At 45.3% G+C, this 27,412-nt stretch overlaps 1 protein-coding gene across 4 annotated transcripts in view; it reads right to left on the reverse strand.

Moving 5' to 3' along the window:
• Positions 1 to 27,412, reverse strand: part of LOC127052728 (E3 ubiquitin-protein ligase rnf213-alpha-like) — a 160,543-nt gene that overhangs the window by 128,369 nt on the left and 4,762 nt on the right. For 3 of the 4 annotated variants that reach the window (XM_050956651.1, XM_050956652.1, XM_050956654.1), the window contains 8 exons: positions 25,554 to 25,687; positions 21,795 to 21,879; positions 16,714 to 16,850; positions 14,325 to 14,430; positions 12,271 to 12,380; positions 6,849 to 6,915; positions 5,282 to 5,321; positions 3,348 to 3,527 (listed from right to left, as the gene is read on the reverse strand). In XM_050956651.1, coding sequence (XP_050812608.1) covers positions 3,348 to 3,527; positions 5,282 to 5,321; positions 6,849 to 6,915; positions 12,271 to 12,380; positions 14,325 to 14,430; positions 16,714 to 16,850; positions 21,795 to 21,879; positions 25,554 to 25,687 — 859 coding nt within the window. The remainder of the gene's footprint in view (positions 1 to 3,347; positions 3,528 to 5,281; positions 5,322 to 6,848; positions 6,916 to 12,270; positions 12,381 to 14,324; positions 14,431 to 16,713; positions 16,851 to 21,794; positions 21,880 to 25,553; positions 25,688 to 27,412) is intronic. The other variant, XM_050956653.1, reaches the window with a different exon arrangement.

A 27,412-nucleotide genomic window follows, 5' to 3' on the forward strand; every position in this document is an offset into this window, starting at 1 on the left:
AATCAAAGTCAATAGCAACCCTCCCTTTGCCCTCAGTGGGATCATGATAAAACCCAAATAAGGTCTCAGTTCTGCAGTGAGGTCAGGACAACAAGACGAGAGTTACCAGCACTCAGAACGTTACTGCAAACTGAGAATCCCAGCTCTCATTAAAACAAAAAGTAGATGCTAGCCCTCATGACTGCAGAGAAAAGCTTGAAAATGTGACTGAGAGCACAGTAAAGGCTCAGGAACCAGAAGATAAATAGAATGAACCCATGGGATTTATTCTGTAAAAATCTCATGAGTTTTAAGCTAATCTCATGATTTTCGAGGCCTTTCTCTTTATTTATTAGCTGAGAACCTCAGCTTTCTTTTCTTTCTTTTTTTAAAGTAAGTTTCTAGCTCTCACAGTTGGTGAGAAAAGCTTGACAATGCTGATGCTAAATGCCCTGGCACCAGGAAGCAAACAGAAGGAAACTCCAAATTTAACATGTTTGTACATCTCATGACTTTTAAGCCAATTTTAAGATTTGGGGAGGGGTCTTGTAGGAACAACGGTTTTTAATTGAGTTGGGATATTTGCATAAGCAATGAACCCGAAGTATGTGACAAAAAACGAGATCGTGAGAAAGAAGAGTCATTACATAAAACTTGCGGTTGACCCTTTAAAATGCCATTGTTATCTTATTTGAGGTTTGGCCTGAAGTAATAGAAATAAAACACAGTTAACTGAGTACCGGGTGCAATAAATAATTGGCTACATAAAAAAACCTGCTTCATCTGGCCTTAGCTAAGGTCGGCTAATGGCCAATGACATCACGTTTGATAAAGTGTATAAAATAGTAAACTCTTATTGCTATCACCTGCCTGACCAATATGGGTCTAAGCACCGCTGGGTTTAACCCATTTGTAAGTATCTTGATCAAATGCTTCTACATGTTTTGTTACTGTTTGGCTATAGTGCATTTCTTATTATTTAGGCTTTTAAGGCATGTTTAGAGGAATCATATAGGTACCATTTGGCATTTGGATTCAGTAAAGGAATTTATGGTTCAATTAGTATCATGATAACACCCTGCATAAATAACAATGCCAACAGGCCTGTACTTAGGATTATTTAAAGCTTGGTGATGATGATACTGCAAGATTGAGGCCTAATTCAATCGCCTGGGGGGATAGCTCAGTGGTTTGAGCATTAGACTGCTAAACCCAGGGTTGTGAGCTTAATCCTTGAGGGAGCTTCTCTAGGGCAAAATCAGTACTTGGTCCTGCTAGTAAAGGCAGGGGGCTGGCCTCAATGACCTTGCAGAATCCCTTCCAGCTCTATGAGATAGGTGTATCTCCATATATTAACTTGGCAATCATAAAGACACACACATATATATATAATGAGCCTGATTGTTCTCTCGGTTAAACCACTGTTACTTCATTACTCCAGGAACTTTAATGAGCTTCTTTAGATATGCACCATCATAGGCTGAGAGCAGGGTTTGCATCTGGAATGTTCAGCACTCAGACCATAAGCCTCTACCTTCAGCTGAAGGACTCAGGGGCAGATTCTTACAGGTATTTAAACACCTTGGGATGCAAATTTTCAAAATCCCACTGGGTGCATATCTGCATCGTTAGGGCCAAATTCTTACAGGTGCCTAAGTTCTGCTCTCCATGAAGAAGTTGCTTGAGATGAACTAAAGTGTGTTGCCTAGGGACAACCACTGCCTAACATAACACAGACAGGAAAGCAGGAGTGGCAGAATAGGCTGAAGGAACTGGCCATCAGAGTGCAGTGTGAGAGGAAACATACCAGACAAGAATTTAGGAGAAAGAAGATCTGACCCCCCGCACTAGTCCCCCACCACTCAGAAAATGGAATAAGCAAAAAAACTTACAGGTGGTCAAAAAATCACCATGTTTGAAACCTTGTGACAAACATTAAGGCCTAGTCCCCACTGTATGCTGAATGGATGGCTGCTCCAGAGGAGTCCCTGATCCCAAGGCCAGTTTTATGCCAAGCCTGGCCACGTTTAGAGCAACTTGGGTAATTCCTTTATTATTTCTTTTTTATTTTGGTCTCCCTCTCACACTGGAGGTGGATGTTTGGCACTTTTGCCAAAACCTTTCTTATCAACCGTATGCAATTGGACAAGAGATATAGTGCTTAGGGGTCAAGCCATTAAAAGTAACCTACACAGATTTGTAGATATCACAGCATTGTGCCCGTCAGCCTGGCTTCCTGCTTAACCCAGGCCAGAGAATCTCAACCAGTGATTCCTGCTTCCAGACCCAAAACTTCTGGGTGAGCTAAAGTGAAGCTTTGAGAAAGAGATGCCCAGTCATGGAGAATCTAGCTCAGCCCTATATAACTGCATTAATTTCCCTCAAAGCGTCATATTTCCTGCAGTCTGACTTTCCCACCAGGTTTGACATGTCACCTTGATTAACTACCTAGGCCAAAGTTGTCAGACGTGGCCACTGATTGCAAGTGCCTCAGTCTGGGGGGAAGCGGGGCTGACATGAGGCACCTTAGGCCTGATTTGCAGGAATACAAGCCCCTGCAGCCCCCACTGACTGTAATGAGGGCTGTGGCCCACCCCACAGCAACTGAGGCACTCATGCTCCAGGGCTACCTTGGAAAATGTTGGCTTCAGATCAGTGGTCAGCCTCCATCACCTTCCTGCTGTGTAACCACTGGTGAGCGAGTGTTAAGAGTCCCCTCTGTGCCAATCCACACAGGAAAAGAGATTGCTATAGCCACCAGCTATGAGGTACTAGTTCAAGCTGTAGCAGCATGGGCTTTTCATTCTGGAGGTTCCCTGGTTCAGTCCCCAGTGTGTTGGCTCCTATACTCCTCCTATGGCTCACAGGAGATGGATACACCTCTACCTCTGCTGCAGGGATATCGCTAGCTGTCATAAGTGGCTCGGTGCCACTCCATTTTGACTCCTGGACCTACTCATAGTGGACATTATGGCAGGTCCTTTTGCTCCCCAGCAATCCCAGGCTGGTTGTTCCAATCCATACAAGTTAGAGCTGCCCTAAATTGTGCCAGGGGCCAAGCCACCCCAGGAGTGCTCCTAGAAGTGGGGGAACAGAGAGGTGACAAGTGCCAATATCTCCCCTCACAGGGGTGCCAAATGGAGCTCCTGTGATGGACATTTGATTCCGCCTTTGCATTTCATCATGGCTGCCCTTCTTGAGTAATGGAGTAACATTCCACTGCAAGTTGGTTTCTACTGGCCAATGGTGACTTTACCTGTGGGATTTCCCCACCTGCTGCCTGAAATGTGTCTCATTATCACATTCTTCCCCCCACCAAGAAAGATCAAATGACCTATCAGTGTAATCCAACTCTGGCATCGTTTTACCTTTCTTTCATCCTAGCAATTTCCTGGTATCTCCTGGGATGATTATAGGCTGCAACAACAATCTTGCCAAGTTTTTCATCAAACACAATTTTTTTAGACCATACGACAACAAACTCCAGAGTCATCGTGTCCTCCCCGGAGCATCTTGTGTTTGGAAAATATGGAGTCTCCAATAAAATGCTAGAAAAAAATGAAAATGGCATAAGATCATATCTGTGCCATCTTCCATGCAGCCCCCCAGGCATGAAAACCCTCAGCATCTAGACCCCTCCCCTCTCCTCAATTCTGCCCAAAAGAGAGGCAAGATGATTTGGAGCTAAAGCAGGGAAGTGGGACTTAGGGGATCTGGGTTCAGATCTTGCATAACCTTAGGCAAGAGATTCCATCTGCCCCTGCCCTCCCTTACCCTCTTAGCCTTCTTAGTAATCACCTCCTAACAAAACCTAGCTCAAACAATAACACATGGCACTAACATGACATTTGCCAACCATCTTTCTGCTGTACAAGGCATCCCAACTCCTCCCCTGTCCTATCTACTTAAATTATGAGCCCTTTGGGGCAGGGCCTGTCTCTATCTGTGTAGCACAATGGAGCCCAACTTTGGTTGGTCCGTAAGTACTGCTGTAATAAATACTAATACCCTGTGGCTCATTTCCCCACCTGGGAGAATAAACCTCTCTCTGTATATGTATTTTATATACTTTCACCATGCCCCTCTTCCAGGTCTCCTTCCAAGGTAAGCAACCTGAGTCTTTTCATTCTGTCTTCTTGTGAGAGTGCAAAGCAGGTGGAAAAAGCCAGCAGATGGGCATGGGAGCGTGTCCTACCTATTCTGCACTCCGTGTACATGAGGAATAAGGACTTGGACAATCAGGCCTGGAAACTGTACTTTAACTCAAAAAGTGAACACAGCTTAACCGCAGATTGGCTCTTGGTGCCCCCATAACATTTCTATGGGTTAAATCAAAGCTCTCCTACACATGCTAACAGAACTATTCAAAGGTTTAAGGACAGAGAATGCATCCAGCCTGGCCATGTAGTCTCCCCCGGCGATTTCTGCCTCTTACCCAAAACCTCCGGCCTGAGCTGGAGTGGAGATGCCCCATTTCCACTGATACACTCCCAGGAATGGAGAAGCCACCCCATCCCACCCTTAGGGAGCCATTCCAAGGGTTAATTCTCCTCTTTGTTGAACACTGACTCCTTACTGCCAGTCTGAATTTGTCTCCCTTCAACTCCAAGCCAGTGGGTCTGGCTCTGCCTTTGTCTGAAGATCAAAGAGCTCTCTGCTCTCAGAAATCCCATTCTCATGTCAGTGCTTATGGCCTGGGATCCCATCCCCTCTTAGCCTTCTTAACTGAATGGATTGAGCTGCTTCAGTCTCTCGCTCTAAGGCAGGTTTTCCAGACCTTGAACTGTTTTTGTAGCTCTTCTCTGAAACCTTAACAATTTGGCAACATCCTGTTTGAGGTGTGGACACCAAAACTGGATACAGGATCCAGTAATGGTTTCACCAATGCCATACACAGTGCCCCTCCCTGCTCCTACTTCATATTCTTTCACAAATGACTCTCAGTTATGAATATTATGAGTGAACATATATTATGGTAGCACTGAGATGCCTCAGCTAGGGGTCAGGGTCCCACTGTGCTGGGTGCTGCACAAAAAGAAGACAAGGAGGATATGCCTATGCTGCAGTCAAAAAATGCAAGTGCAGCTTATGTAGGTGTACCCAAGCTAGTTTCGATATAGCTATGGCTAAGGTTAGATCAAATCTGCTCAAGTACCAACCACAGCACAGCGAGAGCTCACTACATAGCACTTAACTCTCGAGTCTCAAGCTTCCTTGATTTTCAAGCAAAATCTGGTTCTTTTACACTCTTGTTTGCACTGAGTCAGCTTCACAACATCCATTTCTGAACCATGCAACAAACCTGTCCTCTGAAGTTGAGGTCACTTCATTTCCCTTACGATCTGCAATTTTCATAAAAATAAAGAGTTTTCAGTTAAAATTTTCATATGCTAAAAACAAAAGAAAGAAACTTCCAATTTACAACATTTACAGCTCAGAAGTTGCATGTTCATTACAAAAATGGGGTCTGGCCACAGATCGAAGTGCCTCAGAATGCTCTGTTACACCTTAGCTCTCATGCATTTGACATCTGCAGCTCCAATCGTCTGGATGCCCTTCACCCAACTCCATTTCTTTAGCTAGTGGGTGAGTGTGAGAGACAGGCCCCCATTTGTGCCCAATCCACAGAGGATATGAGCCTGCTGTAGCCCCATTCAGGCACAGTTAGCTCTGTACCCCAAGCTGTAGCAGCTTGTGCTTTTAGCTCTGGAAGGCCCTGGTTAAATCCCCAATGTGTTGGCTGTCATATCTGCAGCAGATAAAGTTTTCTTTCATTAGGGTAAAATTGAAGAAAAAAAGTCTCATTAAAATATTTTGTTCCCACTTTCAGCTAAAGCTAAAGTTTGTCAGGGGAGCAGATGGACAGAGCAGGAATCACTGTGAGAAAGGAAGAGTTTGGAAGAACAGATCCCCTAGCTCCATCAAGGTGAACATCCCCAAGAGAAGAGCTGGGAGGGAGCTGTTAGTGCTGAACCTCTTGGCACATGGTATAACCTAGATGCCTCCCTGCACTGTGCCTGAGGCCACTGGAGACCAGCTGCCTTGCCCTGTAAACAGATCCATTCCCTATGGGCACCAGTTGCTAGGCCCCATATTCATGGATGTCCATGTAAAAACCAGGCTGCAGCCATGTGTCGGTGAGACTGCACATGCAGCGACGGCTTCTTGTGCCCTCAAGGAGAAAAGCTTCAGCTCAACAGACTTTATGGGAAAACTGGGCAGATTTTTAAATCATAGATTCACAAATCTGAACACCAGCAGGGACCAGACTCCAAGTGATGGAGAATCTGGCATAGCTATCACCTCTGGCAAAAGTGGAGTTATGAAGCGGATGGGAGGGCTTTCTCCCGTCACTTAGTGTCTCTTCCCAGAAGCAGTAAGTTTGTAGTGTAGACCTGCCCACAGTTTCCGGTAATAATCTTTTTAATGCCAGATACAGAAAAGCACCTCCTCTCTGCCCCTACTTGATATTCCACTGCTTCTACATCCAGGGATCGCATTGCCACCTTAGGCACAGCATCACACAGGGAGCTCCTGTTCAGTAATTTTCCACAGGACCCCTATATGTCCTTTCTAGGCAGAGCCCCTACTTTTAAGGATACAACCCCCATTTGGCAAGTGTGGCCTATGTTCTTGGTTCTTGGACCTTGACCCTAGGCTGCATTAAAATGCAGGTTCACATGGGCCCAGTTGATCCCGAATTCTCTGTGGAATTGCTCTGCCCCCAACACTATTCGCCACCCATTGACTGTGTCCTCTGTGAACATCATCAGATTCTGTATTTTCTTCTGGATCACTGAGAACAATATCAAAGAGCTTTGGGCCAAGGACAGATAAACAAGTTTGTGCTGAAATAATGGAATGGTTACCTTCTGTGTAGGGATTCACTTTCTGCTCCACAGGCTCCACTCTCACTGCACTGCCAGGGCTCTGGGTCTTTGAAAAGGAAATTTGAAAACATACCAGTTATAGCACCAAAGTTGTGACCCTTTAATGGCAGCATGGTCCTACGGTGTAACTGGGACTGAAGGAATGCATTGGCCTGTTCTGTGCCCCTGTGCAGCAGGAAATGCACTCCTACATGAGAGTCATCTCTGCATTAACTGAAAATGAGAATTGCAAATAGCCCTATAAAATGGGTATCTTGGGGATCTGGCTTTCATTGTGGTGCCAGAGGACTGGGCTTGAACCCTGGGGAAGCCTTGATGGTAAAAGTTATGGGACTCTTGATTTATAAAATTCTGACCAGATTAGAGAAGGGAGATTGATCACATCTGTTCTCCCCATCCCAGAACACAAAGGAACCCGCAATGAAGCTGCAAGGTGAAAAATTCAAAACTGATCAAAAAGAAATACTTTTTCCACACGAGTGATTAGTCTGTGGAACTCACTTCCACAGGAATCAAGCCAATTTCTTGCTATCAGAGACAAGGATGAACTCTCACATAGGAGGCAGATTATCCAACATATCCCATGGGATAATGTGGTGTTTTTTATCCCTTCCCCTGAAGTACCTGGTGCTGGCAACTGTCGGAGACAGGAGACTGTGCTTGATGGACCTTGGATCTGATTCTGTCTGGCAATTTGTATGCTCCTAAACTATAGGTTAGTTCCTGGGGTTTGGTGTGGACAAAACACAGAGGAAATGTCTTCCTTACTAGAGGCACTTAGAGAACTGCTGATGCAGATTTAATTCTATTATGTATTGTGCCCCTATCTGAAGTAATGGCTGATGTTTTTATTATCTTTATAAAAGTCCAGTTCTTCTTTGAATTTTGCTAAGCTTTTGGCTATGATGATAGATTGTGGCAGAGAGGTCCACTGGCCAATTACACATTGTGTGAATAAGTGTTTCCTTTGCTCAGTTTTGAATTTCTCACTTTCAATTTCATTGAACATTGTCTTGTTCCTTTGTTATGAGGCAGGGAGAACAGAAGTGATCAATCTCCCTTCTATAGACCACACAGTGCAGGCTTTTATCACGTGCCCTCTTATCCTCCTTCTGTGAACCTCTCTAAGGTCAGGTCTACACTATAAACTTACATCAGTATAACTAAATCCTTCAGGAGTGTGAAAATCCACACCCTAACCCCTGGTGTAGACTGCACTATGTCAACGGGAGGACTTCTCCCATTGACATAATTATGGTGCATCCCGCAGAGGTGGATTAATTAAGCCAGGGATCGGCAACCTTTGGCTCGCGGTCCATCAGGGTAAGCCACTGGTGGGCCATGAGACAGTTTGTTTACCTAGAGTGTCCACAGGCATGGAACCCCACAGCTCCCACTGGCTGCAGTTCACCATTCCTGGTCAACGGCACCTGCAGGAAGTAGCACAGGCAGACCGCCATTTCCTGCAGCTCCCATTGGAACCAAAGGTTGCTGACCCCTGAATTAAGCCAACAGGAGAAACTCACCTGTCAATATAGTAGCATCTTCACTCAAGTGCTACAGCAGCACAGCTGCCGTGTTTTATGAGTAGACCTGCCCTAATTCTGCAATATCCCACATGAGATGGGTTGACCCAGCACTGCTCCCAGTATCTAGATGGGGCAGCACCACTGATTTACACAAGGGCATCAAATCATTCTCTGTAAAATTCTCCATCCTGTTCTTCTGTATCTGAACATCTCATTTGCTTTTTTTTTTTTTCAAACACAGCTGCACTTTGAGCAGAGGTATTCACTAACCTACAATGGACCAACTTTTTCTGAGGTGGCACAGTTACAATAAACTCCTGTAAGGTGTATCAGTATTTGAAATTGCTCCTTCTAATGTGCATTCATTTGGGTTAATCATCACTGAATTCCCCTGCCAGGGTGTTTCCCATTCACTCTGCTTGGTTGGGTCTCACTCATTTTCTTCACAGGCTTCTGCAAAATTTTGCTCCCTTCCTGCTTAGCCCCCTTTCCAGGTATTTACTAAATATTTTAAACCACAATTTCCTTCCACAGACCCTTCTGACACCTCCAAAGGTAATCTATAGTCATGTTGGGAATTGTGTCTTTTGTGCTTTCCACAACACCAACAATGTGTAGAACCCTCCGCTGGACACAGTTGATCTCAAATAGAGCTGGGCAAAAGTTTTCTACTTAAATATTTTTTCAGTTAAAACATGCAGATTCAGTGACACCGAAATATTTAGCAAATTCAAATAGATTTTTATCAAGTTGTTTCAGTTGAAAAAAAATCTTTAAAATAAATGTAAACATTAAGTGTTTCATTTTTATATCAAAATGTTTCCATTTTTCAGACTGAAACAATCTTTACTTCTGAAATTACCTTGATTTTATTTTTTAACAATTAAAATACATTTTAAAATGCTCAAATTTGAAATGAAACAAAATGTTTAGTTCAATCTGCAATGGAAATGTTTTCAACTTTTTGATTCATGAAAAATCTTGAAAATTTTTGTTTTGGGTTTGACACAAAACAATTGTTTTTCAATTTTTCAGCATTTCCAGTGAACCAGAACAAACATTATTCGCCCAGCTCTAGTCCCAATTAACTGTTCACTGAACACGCAAAAACAAGGTGCAGCTACGTACACATGGCTGCTCCTGCTGGTCCCTGGCAGCTTCTAAAACACAGAAAACAGTGAGCGCCACTAGAGGGCTCTCATACTAGTTAAAGGGATGCTCTCTTATGCCCTACAGCAATGGTCTGTTTTTTCCTTTCCTTTGTTTTCTTTCTTTTAGACAACATCCAATCCATGATAAAACTTTGCTTTCTTTATCAAAGTTAAAATACATTTCCCATTTACCTGTGATTTAGAGGCTCCCTGTGGCTGATCCAAATATTTACGGCCCTGCCTTTTCACCTCCTTTGGCTGGGAAGCAGAGCCTGTAAGGCAGTCTGTCTCCATCTTCTTTGGTGACTCTGGCTGGTGCCCAGAGAACTGTTGAATTCTGGCCTTTTGTCTCAGGAACACCACAGGTGCCTTGTTGGGGGAGATATGATTTTATTGAAGGAAGCAGACTTTCCTCTGGGATATGGTGCTTGCTAAAGTCACCCTGGTCTTTGTCAAAACTAGATGACCCCAATCCAAGGTGCTTTTCATGGAGTTTCAGCTTAAGAAACCTCATAAATAGAGCTGGCCACATTTTTTTTTTGGTGAATATTTGCTGAAAAATGCATTTTTGAGATAGCTATTCAAAAAAAAGTGGATCTAATTGTTTTGGCAGAAAAAAATGGGGAAAGAATATGAAGACCTTGAAATGGTTAATTTTTCGCAACTTCAAAACAAAACATTTCAATTTCTCACCTTAAACCATTTCATTCTGACCAGGGGCTGGCTCCAGCTTTTTTGCCGCCCCAAGTGGTGAAGAAAAAAAAAAAAAAGACAAACCCAAATGAGCAGCTCCCAAAGTAGAAGAGGGGGACTGAAGGACTTGCTGCCGAATTGCCACCGAAGACCCAGACGTGCCACCACTTTCTATTGGCTGCCCCAGGCACCTGCTTCCTTCGCTGGTGCCTGGAGCCAGTCTTGATTCTAACTACTTTGAAATTAACCATTCGGAGTTTTCATTTCAAAATAGCAATTTGTTTTGAAATTTAGCTAATTAAAAAGTGAAAAATACCTAAAACCAGCCCAAAATTACATGAAAAATCCTTCAACTCAAAATGAATATTTTTTTTCAGACTTTTTGGATCAACCCTTGAATTGAAAAATCAGTTTTTTGTTCAGCTCTGCTCATAAAGTCAAATCAATGCAGATTATGGCTGCGCTCTTGATACACTGTGCATCACAGATACGCCCATACGACAGGGCTCTAAGGTCAGACCCAGAAAGCCCTAAATGGCTTGGGAACTTCCCATTGAAAATTCCGTTCTCTCTCCATGAAATACCTCTACAGCTACAACCAGCAAAGGTATCTGAGCTAGTAGGCCCCTGATTTAACAAACAAGGATTTTTCTGCAATGAATTCACAATCTTGCAACTCGCTTCATGCCTCCAGATCTGTTGACCTTCAGGGATTACAAAACTCATCTGTTTTCCTGGCTTGCAGGACTGGGTTGATCTGCTCTAACTCAGACAGGTGTTATAGGGCTGGATGCAGAAATGGCTAGGAGAGATTCTTTGGCCTGGTTTATGCCAGAGTCCAGACACTGGGCCCTGCTGGCCTTGGAATTGCTGAGCATGTGAATTGTGGGTTATTGGTTTTTCATTTATGTGAAGGTTTCAGGTATCAAAAGAGCTTTTATTATGTTGTACAGTGTCTTTGAGTGGTAGCAGTTGGTGCTTCTATAACTATTAAAACCTACAGTCGGAGATAAATACGCTTTGTACAAATAGGCCTAAATTTTCAGAAGTGGCCTCTAACATTTGGGCACCACAATGTTTGGCTGCCCAGCTCCGGTATGTCTACACTGCACACTAAGACCAGGTTTTGACTCAGGTTTAAGCCTAAGTCCCCTTCTGGAAGTTTACACAAAATCAGTCTGACTCAGCTCAGCCAGCACTCCAGACCTTGCTAGAGGATGAGTCAGAGCCCGAATCCCACCGTGACTCAGATCCAAGCCCTGTCATTTTACATTGTGGACGCAGACCCAAGTCACAAGGTCTGTGTAGCGCAGTATGGAAGTGTGAGCACGGTTGTGAGATCCAGGCCCCACAATTGTAAACCCAGGTTTACAATGCAGTGTGGATGCTCCACTTCATTTAGCTGAAAATCCAATTCTCCATTAAAAACCAGTTTGGATGGAAATATTTTGACCAGCCCTAGCTGAAAGAAATAATCATAAATAGCAATAAATCTCAATGCAGATTAACAGTAATGTAGATCCATTTCCCATTTTAAAACAAAATTAAGAGGCTCAGTTCTAGGGTCTGCTCTGGATTCTCTGTGTAGGAACAATCTTGAGTATTTTAAGAACTGCTGGAACAGTTTTACAGCCCTCACCTCCCAGCCCACTGGCCCACAGGGCACTCCCAGGGTAAGGGGATACCAGTGCAGCATCCCTAAGAGAGACTCTGGGCCAGTGTTTGCAAATAATCCATCCATTTAGCAGTCACTTGAGGGTAACAGAGAGTGGTGCTATATTCATCCCTGGCACAAGGCTGGGTGAGGTTCTCTGACCTAGGTTATGTAGGAGACCGGACTTAGATGATCATAACAGTCCCTGTGAATTTAGACCCTCTTGGACCAAACTAAAAAAGTTCACAGGCGAGATGTAAATTGGGATCTTGCCCTGGGGCACCACCCTTTATCACCGGCAAAGCCAGTTTGCCTGGTAATTGCTGGAATAACTATGCTCAATTGATGTTGATCGGGTTAAATAAAACTCCCACCTCAGCTGTTTCTCCAGCAGCACGGCACTGCAGCTGGGATCCAGGTCCTGATGCCCATCCTGAACTCAGCGGATGTGCTTGGTCTTGGTTCAGTTCTGAAGTTCTCTGTTCTGGGTGCAAAACAAACAACAAGTGAAGATCACCAGTTTTTACCCATCCCAGCCTGGCAGGTTCCTTCACACATGCCTCCTGCCCCTCCTTTCCAAGCTGTCCTGCAGGACACAGGAAATGAGGAAAGAGTTTGGTTTTCTATAGTTTTGACAGGACTTTCTCCAATCGGCTGCTTGCTCCAACCCTCCTCCTCCCCTCAGTCTCTTCATCTCAGTTTCATTCCACACCTACCCCTCTTACCCTCCTCTCCCTGCTCTATCCCTCTCTGCCTCCTATCCCTTCTGTGTCCCCTCTCGCTTCTCTTTTCTGTCCATCTAGCTGGTCCCCACCTAACTAAACTCTCTGGAAAATAGAAAATTGTTTTGCCACCATTCCACTGGCTCACTCCGCTGGTGTGATCTACCGCTTTCCTCACTCTAGGTCTAGTCTGGTTTGTTGAGATGATCAACTCTTTGAGACAAGAAGATCTACCACTCTGTGTCTGTGCAGCACCTAGTACAATGGGACCCCACTTTTGGTTGCCCTGAGACAATGTCCTAACATACATGATTAATAATGATAATAAGGAAACAGGCTTTCAACTTCCTTTGAAGCTGAAGACAAGGCCATTGTGGAAAAGCTAAAAAAATTCTTTGCATTGGTCTTCACTGCAGAAGAGGTGAGGAAGATTCCCACACCTGAGTCATTCCTTTTAGGTGACAAATCTGAGGAACTGTTCTACGTTGAGGTATCAATAGAGGAGATTTTGGAACAAATTGATAAGTTACATAGCAATTAGTCATCAGGACCAGATAGTATTCACCCAAGAGTTCTGAACGAACTCAGATAGGAAGTCACAGAACTACTAACTGTGATTTGTAACCTATCATTTAAATCAGCTTCTGTACCGGATGACTGGAGGCTAGCTAATGTGATGCCAATTTTGTTTAAAGGCTCCACAGGTGATCCAGGCAAGTACAGGCCAGTAAGCCTGACTTCAGTACCAGGCAAACTGGTTGAAACTATAGTAAAGAATAGAATAATCAGACACAGAGATGAACACAATTTGCTGGGGACGAGTCAACATGGCTTTTGTAAAGGGAAATCATGCCTTTCTTAATTATATTTTTTACACTTCACTTGCCAGAATTTATGCTCCTTTCCATCTTCCTCACCAGGATTTAACTTCCACTTTTTAAAGGATGCCTTTTTGCCTCTCACTGCTTCTTTTACTTTGTTGTTTAGCCATGGTGGCACTTTTCTTGGTTCTCTTACTATGATTTTGAATTTGGGGCATACATTTAAGTTGAGCCTCTGTTATAGTGTCTTTAAAACGTTTCCATGCAGCTTGCAAAGATTTCACTTTTGGTGCTGTACCTTTTAATTTCTGTTTAACTAACCTCCTCATTTTTCTGTAGTTCCCCTTTCTAAAATTAAATGCTACTTTGGTGGGCTCCTGTGGTGTTTTCCCTGCCAGAGGGATGTTAAATTTATTACCAAGTGGACTTGCTATATTCACCTTCTGTGCTCCACTTAGGGCTAAATCAAGAATTGCCTCTCCCCTTGTGGGCTTCATGACCAGCTGCTCCAAAAAGCCATCATTTAAGGTGTCAAGAAACTTTATCTCTGCATCCCCACCAACAGTGTTTAATTGGTCATAGCTGAGCTTGCAGCCTTCTTCATGCTGCAGCAACATCAGTGACCAGGGTGCTGCTAATAGTGCCCTCGCACTCCCTTTTTCAAGATAGACAGGTGATAAGAGTCAGATGATGTTTTAAAAGAGCCCTGGCTGTTAATTTTGCTCCCAATATGGACATCATAGGCTAGAAGACACACCCCTCCGGTCTGTGTCAAAACAGACATTACAGGAGAGCAGTACTGGTGGGAAAGGATCAGTTGTTCTTTTCTGGAAAAATAAATTCTAAATAAAGATTTTCCTAAGCAAATTGTTTTGAGCTGGTTACCTGCACTGTCGGGTAGCACCACCCAGGAGTCATCATCCTGCAGCTGCTGGTCATCACCTCTCCATGACTCAGCGAGGTTGCTGTCTGAGCTGGTGTCCTTGTGTCCCTTTGAAAAGGAAAATTAAAGGCTAGGAAATAAAGGCCGTACAGCCCTGAGACAGCTCAGTACAGTCCTGAGAAGGGCCAGATGTGTCCTGCCTCAGATCAGGTGTCCCGACTAGATAATTCCTCGAGGTCCCTTCCAGCCCTAAGTTTCTGTGATTCTATGTCCTGTAACAAGCCTTCAGCTGGGGTGAAATTCAGGCCTAGGCAGAAATCCAAAGGCAAAACAGCTTCCTGGGCCCCCAGGGAGCTCTCTGAGATCCTGAGCTTGAAGAAAACTTGAGGAAACTTTCCCATCAGCCTCAAATAAGGGGCAATGCATCACTGGGTCAGGCCCGGAGTAGCCCAGAGCACGCGCTGTCTCTCGCACATGAAGGCTGTCTGCTGTTAAGTCCTGTCAGGATTGAGGCAGTTCCTAGAATTTGTGTTGGGGTAAATTTCATCCATAAAACCTTTTTCCCTCTCATCTTTTGTTGGCTGAACACAGGAAAGCGTAATGTTGAACAGGTTATTCACTGGAGGGTAATTTCCTGGGATTTGCTATGGACAGAACAGATCCATAGATTCCAAGGTGAGAGGGGACCACGGTGATCATCTGCTCTGACCTCCCACATAACACAGGCCCAACATTTCACCCAGTGACTCTTTCTGACTCTTCACATCACCTGTGAGAACCCATCTGCCCTCCAAGCCACTGAAACCTACTTCCCATCATCATGTTTCCTTCTAGCAGCCAAGGTATCAAATCAGCTCCTTCAAGCCCTTCCCTCCACACATTTCACATGGCATGCGATAACACAGAAGCAGGATCCAAGCAGCACAGTTGTTACTGCGTGAGTCAGACTAACGATCCATCCAGCCCAGCAGACTCCAACAGTCAGTGCAAGCTCTTACATAGGAAGGAACCACCATGTGGACAGTTATGGAGTAACTTATTCCTATCCACAGACAGTTAATGGGTGGCTTGTTCCCCAGAGGAGGTGGGTTTATGTTTATTATAACGTTTTACCAGATTTACTTGAACTGTGCATAAATTTATCCATATAAATGTCCATTCCCTTTTTTGGGAATCCCGCTAAGTTCTCGGCCTCAAAGATACCTTTGTGTTGGTGAGTTTCACAGCCTAACTCTCTCTCCAGAAAAGAAACAGGTACTCACGGCATTTCAATTTAACTGAATCTGTCCTTTGTTCTTGCATCATGAAACAGCATAAATGGAATCCATTCATTATTTTAAAGTCCTCCATCATGCTCCCTCTTATTCTATCTCTGGTATTTAGATGGCCCCTGTTACCATAATACATGAGCACCTCACAACCTTTAGTGTATTTATCCTCATGATACCCCTAGGAGGTAGGGAAGGGCTACAACACTCTTGTACGAATGAGAAACTGAGGCACTGACATGCTAAGCTCACACAAGTAGTCAGTGGTGGAATTGAACCATTACATCCCAAGGGCTAAGCTAATACCCTAACCTCCCTTCACCACCCTGCCAGGCTAAACCTACTTAGACTGTAAGTGCTGTGAGGCACTGATCAGCTTTTGTTTTCTGTTCGTACAGCTCCCAGAGCACTGAGACTGCACCCTTAGGCACTATCACAGATAAATAATAATAATCCTCATCTTTCCAATCTTTCTTCGCACATATGTCTCAAGGCCCTGATTCTTCTCATCTAGGGTTGCCACCTATCTAACGGCTAGTAACCCTTGAGGCCCCACCCCCTGCTCCATCTCTTTCCTCAAGACCTGGCCCCTAATCCACTTCTTCCCTTGAGGCTCCACCCTGCTCCACCCCTTCCCCAGACCCCACCCCCTGCTCCACCTCTTCCCTCAAGACCCTGCCTCCTCCTCTACCTCTTCCCCCAAGTCCCACCCTCTTCTCTGCCTTTTGTCCCCAAAGCCCCATCCCTGCTCTGCCTCTTCCACCCCATCCCCCGAATAAAAAAAAACAGATATCAGGGCTTATCAAATGGCACCTGGACACATAAGCCAAAACCCAGATTGTCCAAGTGAAAACCAGATGGGTGTCAACTCTCACCCAATTCTCATCTCTCTAATTCTGCTCTATCCTTTCTGAGATGGGGTGACCAGAACTGAATGCAGTATCCATGGGAGGGTGTAACATCAGCATTAGAGTATCTCTGTTATTCTCCATTCCATTCCTTACGTAGCCTGATATTTTGTTTTTCACTGTGTTCGGAAATGGGAGGAATTCTCACAGCTGTGATTTACCTCCTATACCTTGGAGTAACTGACTTAAAACATAAATCTGGAAATAACTCCTACCTCTGTTTTTTGCTGAAGCTGGGATCCAGGTCCTGATTCCTGCCCAGACAGGACATCTTTCAAAAGTCCTGGACTCTCAGGTTTTCTTTCATTTTCTTCATTTCCTTCATTTATTTCTGGTTCTAAACTTCCAGATCCTGGTTAAACCAAATGTTAATAAAAACAACACATTATTAATAATAATAATAATAATAATAATTAATAGGGCTGTCGATTAATCACAGTTAACTCACATGATTAACTAAAAAAAAATAAACATAGTTTCAATCGCACTGTTAAACAATAGAACACCAATTGAAATGTATTACATATTTTGGGGTGTTTTTCTACATTTTAAAATATATTGATTTCAATTACAACACAGAACAAAAGTGTACAGTGCTCACTTTGGATCTTTAGTGCATCTGGCATGTAAATATCTTGTGATGCTGGCTACAACAGAGCCATGCGAACACCTGTTCTAGCTTTCAGGTGACATTGTAAACAAGAAGCAGGCAGTAGTATCTCCTGTAAATGTAAACAAACTTGTTTGTCTGAGCAATTGGCTGTACAAGAAGTAGGACTGAGTGGACTTGTAGGCTCTAAAGTTTCACATTGTTTAATTTTTGAATGCAATTACTTTTGCACATAATTCTACATTTGTAAGTTGCACTTTCACAATAAAGAGATCACATTACAATACTTGTTTGAGGTGAACTGAAAAATACTATTTTTTATCATTTTTACAATGCAAATATTTGTAATAAAAATAAAGTGAGCACTGTCCACTTTGTATTCTGTGTTGTAACTGAAATCAATATATTTGAAAATGTAGAAAACATCCAAATATTTAAATAAAGGGTATTCTATTATTGTTTAATAGTGTGATTAATCACATGATTAATCGTGAATAATTTTTATCACATGATTAATTGTGAATAATTTTTTTATTGCTTGACAGCCCTAAAAAAAAAACCCCAGTTTTCCCACTCAGTTATCAGCCTCCCATTTAGTTCAGCCCCATCCCTTTCTTTAGCTAATTTTGGTAAAAATTGAAAAATATCTACTTAAATATCTACTTTAAAAAAATTATTTCACGGTTAGAGCTGGTCAGAAATTATTAAGCAAAATGCTTTTTCAAGGGAAAATTTTGTCTTTATCTTAAACATTTTTGCAGAATGTATCTATTAATAAATTTTGTGTTGCAAAACTGAAAACTTTTCAGTTTCTGGCTGCTGAAAACTGAAATTTTTTGTTTATTTTTCAGTTTTCAGCAAACTGTTTCAAAAATATAAATTTTCCTCTAATTTTTTTCCAGAACCCTCCCCCCACTCATATTCTGATGAGCAACACTCACAGCCATGGGCAGCGGCTGAACACTCCATTCAGGAAGGCTAGGCCACCAGCCCCCACCCCATCTGCTGAGGCCCCAACCACCCCGACCCCACCAGCTACCCTGCACCAGCAGGCCTGACCCTTGAGCTGCCCTGACCCACACCAGCAGGCCTGACCCCCAAGCCGGCCTGAGCTTCCCTGGCTGGCCCAACCCCTGGGTGCCCCAGCCCCTGGCCGAGTCTTGAGTTCCAGGCCACGGCTGGTGCTGAGCCCCCACTGGCTTCAGGGACAGGCGGGAGTGGGGGGAAGAGCCTGGGTTGGATCACAGTCTGGGCCAGGAAAACCTTAGCCTTCTCTGGCCTATGATACCTGCCAGCCCTGCTCACAGTCTCCTGGGGAAGAGATGAATGAGTCAATGGCCTGGTCTACACTACGCGTTTAAACCGAATTTAGCAGCGTTAAACCAATTTAACCCTGCACCCGTCCACACAACGAGGCCCTTTATATCGATATAAAGTGCTCTTTAAACCAGTTTCTATACTCCTCTCCGATGAGAGGAGTAGCACTGAAATCGGTATTGCCATGTCGGATTAGGGTTAGTGTGGCCACAAATCGACGGTATTGGCCTCCGGGCGGTATCCCACAGTGCACCATTGTGACCGCTCTGGAAAGCAATCTGAACTCGGATGCACTGGTCAGGTAGACAGGAAAAGCCCCGTGAACTTTTGAATTTCATTTCCTGTTTGCCCAGCATGGAGCTCTGATCAGCACGGGTGGCGATGCAGTCCCAAATCTAAAAAGAGCTCCAGCATGGACCATACGGGAGATACTGGATCTGATCGCTGTATGGGGAGACAAATCTGTTCTATCAGAGCTCCGTTACAGAAGACGAAATGACAAAGCATCTGAGAAAATCTCCAGGCTATGATAGACAGAGGCCACAGCAGGGACTCAGCACAGTGCTGCGTGACAAGCGTAACGGAAAGCCAAAGAATCAAATGGATGCTCATGGAGGGAGGGAGTGGGGACTTGGGACTCCAGCTATCTCACAGTTCCTGCACTCTCTGAAAAGCATTTGCATTCTTGGCTGAGCTCCCAATGGCTGAAGGGTCAAAAACATTGTCGCCAGTAGTTCAGGGAATATGTTGTCAATTTACTCCCCCTCACCCCTCAAAGAAAAGGGAAAAAATTGTTTCTCGCCACTTTTCAATGTTACCGTATGTCTACTGGATGCGGCTGGTACATGGAGTGCTGCAGCGCTAAACAGCAGCATCCTCTCCCCTCCGTTCCACAGTGGCAGATGGTACAGTACAAAATGACTGATAGCCATCCTCTTCATCATCCCGTGAGTGCTCCTGGCTGGCCTCGGTGAGGTCGGCCGGGGGCACGTGGGTAAAAATGGGAATGACTCCCTGTCATTCCTGGCAGATGGTACAAAATGCTGGGTAACCGTCCTCATCATAGCAGCTGGAGCCTGAGCTCCATCAGCCCCCCGTCCCCCTTTCGTGTCTAAAGAAAAGATTCTGTACTCCCTGGACTATCATAGCAGCGGGATGCTGCGTTCCTCTCCCCTTCACTCTTTAATGTCCTGCCTGGACTACCATAGCAGCTGGAGGCTGCCTCCCCCTCACTTTATCTCGCTAAAAAGTCAGTGTTTCTTATTCCTGCATTCTTTATTACTTCATCACACAAATGGGGGGACACTGCCACAGTAGCCCAGGAGGGGTGTGGGAGGAGGGAAGCAATGAGTGAGGTTGTTGCAGGGGCGCCCCCTACAATGGCATGCAGCTCATCATTTCTGCAGGATCTCTGGGGCTCTGACCCAGAGCAGCTGTGCTCTCTGGCTCTCTAGTAGACTTGCCCCATATTCTAGGCAGGACTGACTCTATTTTTAGACAAAACATAAAGAAGGGAATGACCCGGGGAGTCATCCCCATTTTTGTCCATGCGCCCCCGGCTGACCTCAGTGAGGCCAGCCAGGAGCACCCATGACAGCAGCAGACGGTACAAAATGCTTGATAACCGTCATTACCAATTCCCAATTACAAACGGTACAAAATGATTGAAAACCGTCATATCATCGCCAGATTACAATGGCAGACAGTGCAATAGGGATGGTAACCATCTCTGCTACCTTGCAAAGGCAAATGAATGCTGCTGTGTACCACTGCAGTACCGCCTCCGTCAGCAGCATCCAGTACACATACAGTGACAGTGACAAAAGGCAAAACAGGCTCCATGGTTGCCATGCTAAGGCATCTGCTAGGGCAATCCAGGGAAAAAGGGCGCGAAATGATTGTCTGCCTTTGCTTTCACGGAGGAAGGATTGAGAGACGACATTTACCCAGAATCACCGGCGACACTGTTTTTGCACCATTATGCATTGGGATCTCAACCCAGAATTCCAATGGGCGGGGGAGACTGCGGGAACTATGGGATAGCTACAGGATAGCTACCCACAGTGCAGTAGGGATGGTAACCGTCTGCTACCTTGCAAAGGCAAATGAATGCTGCTGTGTAGCACTGCAGTACCGCGTCTGACAGCAGCATCCAGTACACATACAGTGACAGTGACAAAAGGCAAAACGGGCTCCATGGTTGCCATGCTATGGCGTCTGCCAGGGCAATCCAGGGAAAAAGGGCGTGAAATGATTGTCTGCCGCTGCTTTCACGGAGGAATGATTGAGTGACGACATTTACCCAGAATCACCGGCGACACTGTTTTTGCACCATTATGCATTGGGATCTCAACCCAGAATTCCAATGGGCGGGGGAGACTGCAGGAACTATGGGATAGCTACCCACAGTGCAACGCTCCAGAAATTGACGCTAACCTCGGTACATGGACACACACCGCCGAATTATTGTGCTTTGTGCGGCTGCGTGCACTCGACTTTATACAATCTGTTTTACAAAACCGATTTATGTAAAATCGGAATAATCCTGTAGTGTAGACATACCCAATGTGACAAAGGGATGCTTCTGAAGAACAAACCCCTTAGCTCCATCATGGTCGGGATTCCCAATAGCAGAGCTAGAAAGGAGATGTTACTGCTGAACCTCTTGGTAAATGGCATGATGGCCTCATGTCTGAGTCCACCAGAGATCGACCACACTGCAGTGATCCCATCCCAGCTACTAGACCCCAGACTTCTGGCTGTCCAATTAAGGCACTAACTGTGTCTCTGTGAGATTATTCACACATCTTCTCTTGCTCCCAGACAGTAACAGTTCACATCAATTTAGGCTTTACAGGTGGAAGGGCCAGATTTTTGGATTACATTTATCTTTATAAATCAAAAACTTGTAAATAAAATTACTACAGCTGCTCATGAAAGACAATTTCTATTCTTAGGGAAATTCTGAATTGGGGAAGTTCAGAATTTCTTGGGTAAGTTCTGAATTGGAATGAAAAGCTGAAATTATGAAATTTCCTAAAATATGAAAATTTCAAAATTTTTATTTTCAGGAACATTGAAATGTGTTATTTCAATGGTGTCATTTTGATTCATTTTATTTTGACTTTTACATTCTATTAAACATTTCATATCATATATATATTATTAAATATCATACATGTGATACCAAATTTAATATTTAATATAAAAGTCAAAACAAATTGAATCAAAACAACATTATCAAAACAAAATATTGTGACAGTTTCTAAATGAGATGTTTCATTTTGGACAAATCTGCATGGAAACTGTCTGCCTAAAATGTTTACCCAGCTCTAAAATAAAAATCACATGGGGAAATGAAATGGTTACCTCTACTATCCAGTGTTTTCCCCTCTTTCTGTTCCTCTGTCTCTGCTTCTCCAGTGGCTCGGTCTGTAGCTCCAACCTTATGTTCCTTGGAAAAGGAAGGTAATCAAAGCATGAATGGAGTAATTCTTTAAATGTAGCAGAGGCTTGATTTAGGCCAAATGCAGCCCTTTGACCAGGGCCATTTCTAGCTTTTTTGCCACTGCAAGCAAAAATAAATAAATAAATAAATAAAAAGGGAGCACGTGAAGGGTGGTCAAGGCGGCTTGCAGGGGGGTGAAGGGCAGCGTGCACCCGCTCCATCCACCCGTGGGCAGCCAAGTGCTGCAGCCCACTCAGCCGGGCTCAGAGCGGCACGGGAGGCGGAGGCCAGTGCAGGTGGCGGCCAGTGCAGGTGGCAGGGAGTGGTGCGTCCCGGGAAGCCCGGCGAGCGGAGGGGATCGCTAGTTCCTGCGCTTCCCAGGCCGGGGTCCGTGCCCTGCAGGGCTGGGCTGGGACTGGTGGATGCAGGGAGCTGGCCAGGGGCTCCGGAGCTGCGGACTGGGTTGCCAAAGCAAAAAAAAAAAAAAACCACGGCAGGGAGGCTGGAATATGCAGCCCCAAGATTGGCCAGAATGCTGCCCCTTACAGTGTGCTGCCCTAGGCACGTGCTTTCTTGTCTGGTGCCTGGAGCCGGCCCTGCCTTTGACAGGCGTGAGGGTAGCTGCATAAACAACTCCTCTGCTAACCGAAGGCAGAAACAGATTAACTGAGCAGGTTAATAGCTGCTGGGTTATTATGGATAACATTTTCAAAAACTGGAGGCTAACGTTAGGCTCTTACATCCATAGTTAGGCAAATAAATAAGTGGACTGATTTTCAGATGTACTGAGCTGGAAAACGGGAGGGGTTTTCACAGAAAAAAACCAGCTATTTGTCAAAAACCTGCTAGGCCCCCCAACATTCTCAGCCCAACACCTCCAAAAACCAAAATAATTTTGGCCCAAAATTGCCAAAGAAAATTAAAATTTGGTCAATAACTATTAAAAACTAAATAATTGTTGGCCAAAACTGCCAAAAATCAAAAGATTTTGAGGAAAGTGGATACTTTTCTGGAAATTTTGGTTTAGTCAAAAAAGAAAAAAAGGTTGGAAAGATTTCCAACAGCGTAAGCCGGTAGATCCCGTTTACTGGGAGCTGCTGGGTGCCCAATGCTTCTGAAAATTAGACCATTTAGGGCCTGATCCAAAGGTCATGGAAGTCAGTGGAAAGACTCCCCATGATTTCACTGGGACTTTGAATCAGGTCTTTATGAGGTGTCCAAATATTAGAGATGGTTAGAAAATTGAAATTGTTTCGAGTGAAGGCATAGCCTAGAAATTTCAAAATTTCCCACAGGAAAGAAATTAATTTGTTTCAGGAAAATCAAAATTTTTCAGGTTGACTTTTTCAAAACAAAATATGGAGCAGCTGCCCCTCCTCCAATGGACTCCTTGGGCTGCTGTTGATGCTTTGAGGGGCACCCAGCCCCAGAAATCCCCCACATTCAGGAACTGCCCTGAAAGTCCCCCGCTGCAAACTGACAAGCCTAGAAGACCTGAGAGCAGCTTCCAGAGCTGCCACACTCAGAGTCTCCATTGAACCTGAAATGCCAGGTTCCCTAACGTCCCCTAGGGTGACCAGACTTCCCGATTTTATCGGGACTGTCCTGATATTTGCTTGTTTGTCCCGCGTCCCGACCAATGTTAGGTCGGGACACTGGACAAACAAGCAAAGGCTCCGGAGACCAGAAAGTCTTGTGCCCTCCCCCACCCCGACTCCACCCCTCCTTCCCCCATTGGCTCCCTCCTCAAATCCCCACCTCTTGCCAAGCACACCATGCCCAGGAGATGCAGGGAAGCATGGGGCTGGGGTGAGGGCTTGGCTACACTGGAGAGTTGCAGCGCTGGTGGTGGTGGGCTTACAGCGCTGCAACTTAGTAACTGTCCACACCTGCAAGGCACATCCAGTGCTGCAACTCCCTGGCTGCAGCGCTGGCTGTACACCTGGTCTGCTTGGGGTGTAACGATTGCAGTGCTGGTGATGCAGCGCTGCTCATCAAGTGTCCCCACCAAAAGCGCTGTTATTGGCCTCCAGGGTATTAGGAGGTATCCCAGAATGCCTGCTCACAACAAACCGGAAGAATGGCTGAACTCCAAGTTCCCCCGAGCTGCTTATCTAAAAAACAAACACAGCTCCTGTTTGCTCGAGCTAGCGGAGGCAGGCAGGGGAATTGCTTTGGAAGGTTCACAGCTGTTTGCTTGAAGAGAGAAGTCACACGGCAGAGGGGGATGGTGGAGTCCGTGCTGAGCAGCTGCTTATGTGGTCTGAAGGCTATTTAAGAGTGCATAATTTGCATTTAGTGAATAAGAGAGGGGTGGGGGAAGGGCTCAAAACTTTTAAATTGATTGCAGGTTGGTGATGTGTATGTTCCAGTCCTTAGAACTTGCAAGACAGGGAGCTGACAGATCCAAAAATCCACTCTCTCTCTCCCCCTCACGTTCCCCCTCACCCCCCTCTTTTGAAAAGCACGTTGCAGCCACTTGAACACTGGGATAGCTGCCCATAATGCACCACTCCCAACAGTGCTGCAAATGTGGCCACACTGCAGCGCTGGTAGCTGTCAGTGTGGCCACACTGCAGTGCTTTCCCTACACAGCAGTACGAAGACAGCTGTAACTCCCAGCGCTGTACAACTGTAAGTGTAGCCATACCCTGAGTGTGAGTCCGGCCTGGCCCCGAGCAGGTAGAACTCAGGCGCGGTACCTGGAGGGACAGTGGGGGGGCGGCCTGCAGAGCCAGGCGGCGGCTGTTCTCCCCACCTGGGCAGCGGGACTAGGGAGCAGCCACTGCTGCAGCTCCCACTGCCGCGGGGGGAGGAAATGGCCAAGCACGTGGTGCCCAGCAGCTGCAGCTTTGGCACCCGGGCCCGCTGCAGTCGCATCTGGGCTGGCTGCCCAGCTGGTGCAATCCCGCAGCGGAGGCATCGGCAGCCCCCCCTGCAGGACCTGAGCGGGATGGGGAGGACTGGGGCCTGCTGCCCCCACTCCAGGGCCGCTCGTGGGATTGTACCAGCTGGGCAGCCAGCCCGGATGCGACTGGCCAGGGACTGGGCGTGCGCGCTGGGTCCCTGCAGCAGGCCCGGGCTCGAGGGGTTCGTGGGTGCCAGAGCTGCAGCCGCCGAGCTTGGCCAGCGGCCGCTTCCTCCTCCCGCGGCAGTGGGAGCTGCAGCAGTGGCTGCTTCCAAGTCCCACTGCCCAGGTGGGGAGAACAGCTGCCTCCTGGCCCCGCGGGCAGCCCCCTACTCTCCCTTCAAATACAGCGCCTGAGTCCTGCCTGGCCCCGGCCCCGCGCTCCCCCAAGTCTCCCGGGCCTCCCTCCAGCGCTTGCAGAGGGGGAAGGAATCAGGTGCGGGGGATATATATTTTTTTTTTTGCTCTGCCGCCGTTTTTTTCCTCTCTGCCTCCCCCCCCGCTCCTTCCCTTCCCCACACTCCACGTCCCGATATTTGACCTGGGTGATCTGGTCACCCTAACACCCCCCCTAACACCGCACCAGGTCAGCTGGTAGGAAACCAGGCCTATGTTTTGGTGAAAGTCCATTGAAACTGAAATGTTTCCACAAGGAATTTCAGTTTCAAAAAAATCAGTATTTCCATAGCAAAAAGAAAAAAAATGGAAAATTCCTGAGCAACCATAAAACTAATCTCAATTCCCACTGATCCTAATGAAGTGAAAGCCCCACCTCAATGGCTGCTTCAGCAGAATCAGCTGGTGGCTGGAGTCCAGGTCCTGGATCCTGTTCAGCAGGGGCATCTTCTGACAGTCCTGGACTTAGAGGGTTTGGTTCATTTGTATCTAGTTCTAAAGATTTAGTTCCTGGTATGAAAAAAGTCAAAAACAGGAAAATGGCATCTGTTCACCGAGTGTGACGGCAAATTCCCACTGTTCATTTAAATGACCATCTAAGAGTCTCCATCACAAGGAAAATCCTTCCCTCATTTTACCCCACTGCAGGTAATAGGGGGAAACATACATTTTTCAGTATGTTAACTCTTCAAGGTATGGCCAGTATCTTTGTATAGATCTGCGCAGCACCCACCACAACGGGACCCAAATTTCAATCACCGTGTGTCGGTGCAGCACCCAGCAAGATGGGGCCATGATCTGTCACTGAGTGTCTGTATAGCACTAGCACAATGGAGCCCCTATATCATTTAATGTGTGTAGTGGTAGTATTGAGAGTAATAATAATTTAAGTGGAGTGGAAAAGCCAATAGATGTTAAGGAAGATGCTCAAACATGTAGGAATCTTTTTGCAGTGGTTTCTTTTAACATTTTCTAAATATTTTAATGAGGTTTGGGAAAATATGACATGAATAGCTATTGGTAAAGCATTGACAACACAGCATGTCCAAAAGAAAGAAATACAATCACAACACACTTGAGGCCTCAGCTTTGCATCAAAGTCTTAACTTGATAATTCTGTCAAATCAAACTGCTCTAAAAAAAACAATGAATATGTTAATGCTAAAATTGGACAACTAAAGAAAAATCCCATCACCCCTCACTGTGGCATGCATTCCATTACCAAGTGACAGCAAACCTGCTATAAAACAATTTCCCTATTGTATGCATAGATAATCAATCTGCAGGGCTAACTGTCCACACCTTGCAAAATAAGGGAGATCAGCATTGTTCACTTGCTTTCACTGGCGGTAGCATTTCACACCCACTTTGCACAAAAGTGTGAATGATAACATGAGGCACAAGTATAACCCACTGCTGAGTGGGCTATAGGGCCACAGGGAATGTGAGGTGCTCCAGCCCACATTTGCAATGAGAGTGTTGTCTCTTTAGCTCAAACTGTAGCAGCTTGTGCTGTTAGCGCGGGAGGTCCCTGGTTCAATCCCCAGAGTATTACCCCGGAAGGTGGTCATCACACAAGAATAAAACACTGGCTGGTTTAAGGGTTTGTCTACACTATGGGGGCTACAGCAGGATAGCTACTGTGCTGTCGCTCTGCTGGCATAACCCTGTAGTATACAGGCAGCCTGCAGAGACAGAAGAGGGTTTTCCATGCCTGTACATAAACCACCTCCCTGCATAGCTCAGTAGAAGCATTTTTCCATCATCCCAGCTGCATCTACACCAGGGATTAGGTTGGCATACTTCAGAAGTAAAAACCAGGCAGCCATGCGTGTCTTGTCCCATTTTAGTGCCTTAACCACGTAAGGGGAGAGTTTCAGATGTGCAAATTCCAGTTAGGCACCTAACATCCATGTCTTTGAAAATCTAGCTGATAGAGGATAAAAGCCTGTTATTGTTTCCAGCTAACAAGAGTTGCTCCTTCAGCTTAAACGATACAAGCATGTGTTGTGCAGGTGAAGATCTTTGGGTTTCTCTCTACACCAGAAAATCAAACCCCATGAATCTATTTTTAAAAGATTTAAGATTAGAATGGATCATTTTCCTGCAGAAAATGTCAAAATATTTTTTTCATTTTGAATTAACAGTTTATTTAATTTCAGCATCAAAATGGTATTTTATTTGAGATTTTGGAAACTGAAAAATGTTGATTTCGGGATCTTCTGGTGTTTTCCC

This window comes from Gopherus flavomarginatus, chromosome 5 (genome assembly GCF_025201925.1).
Source record: "Gopherus flavomarginatus isolate rGopFla2 chromosome 5, rGopFla2.mat.asm, whole genome shotgun sequence".
Classification (NCBI taxonomy): Eukaryota; Metazoa; Chordata; order Testudines; family Testudinidae; genus Gopherus; species Gopherus flavomarginatus.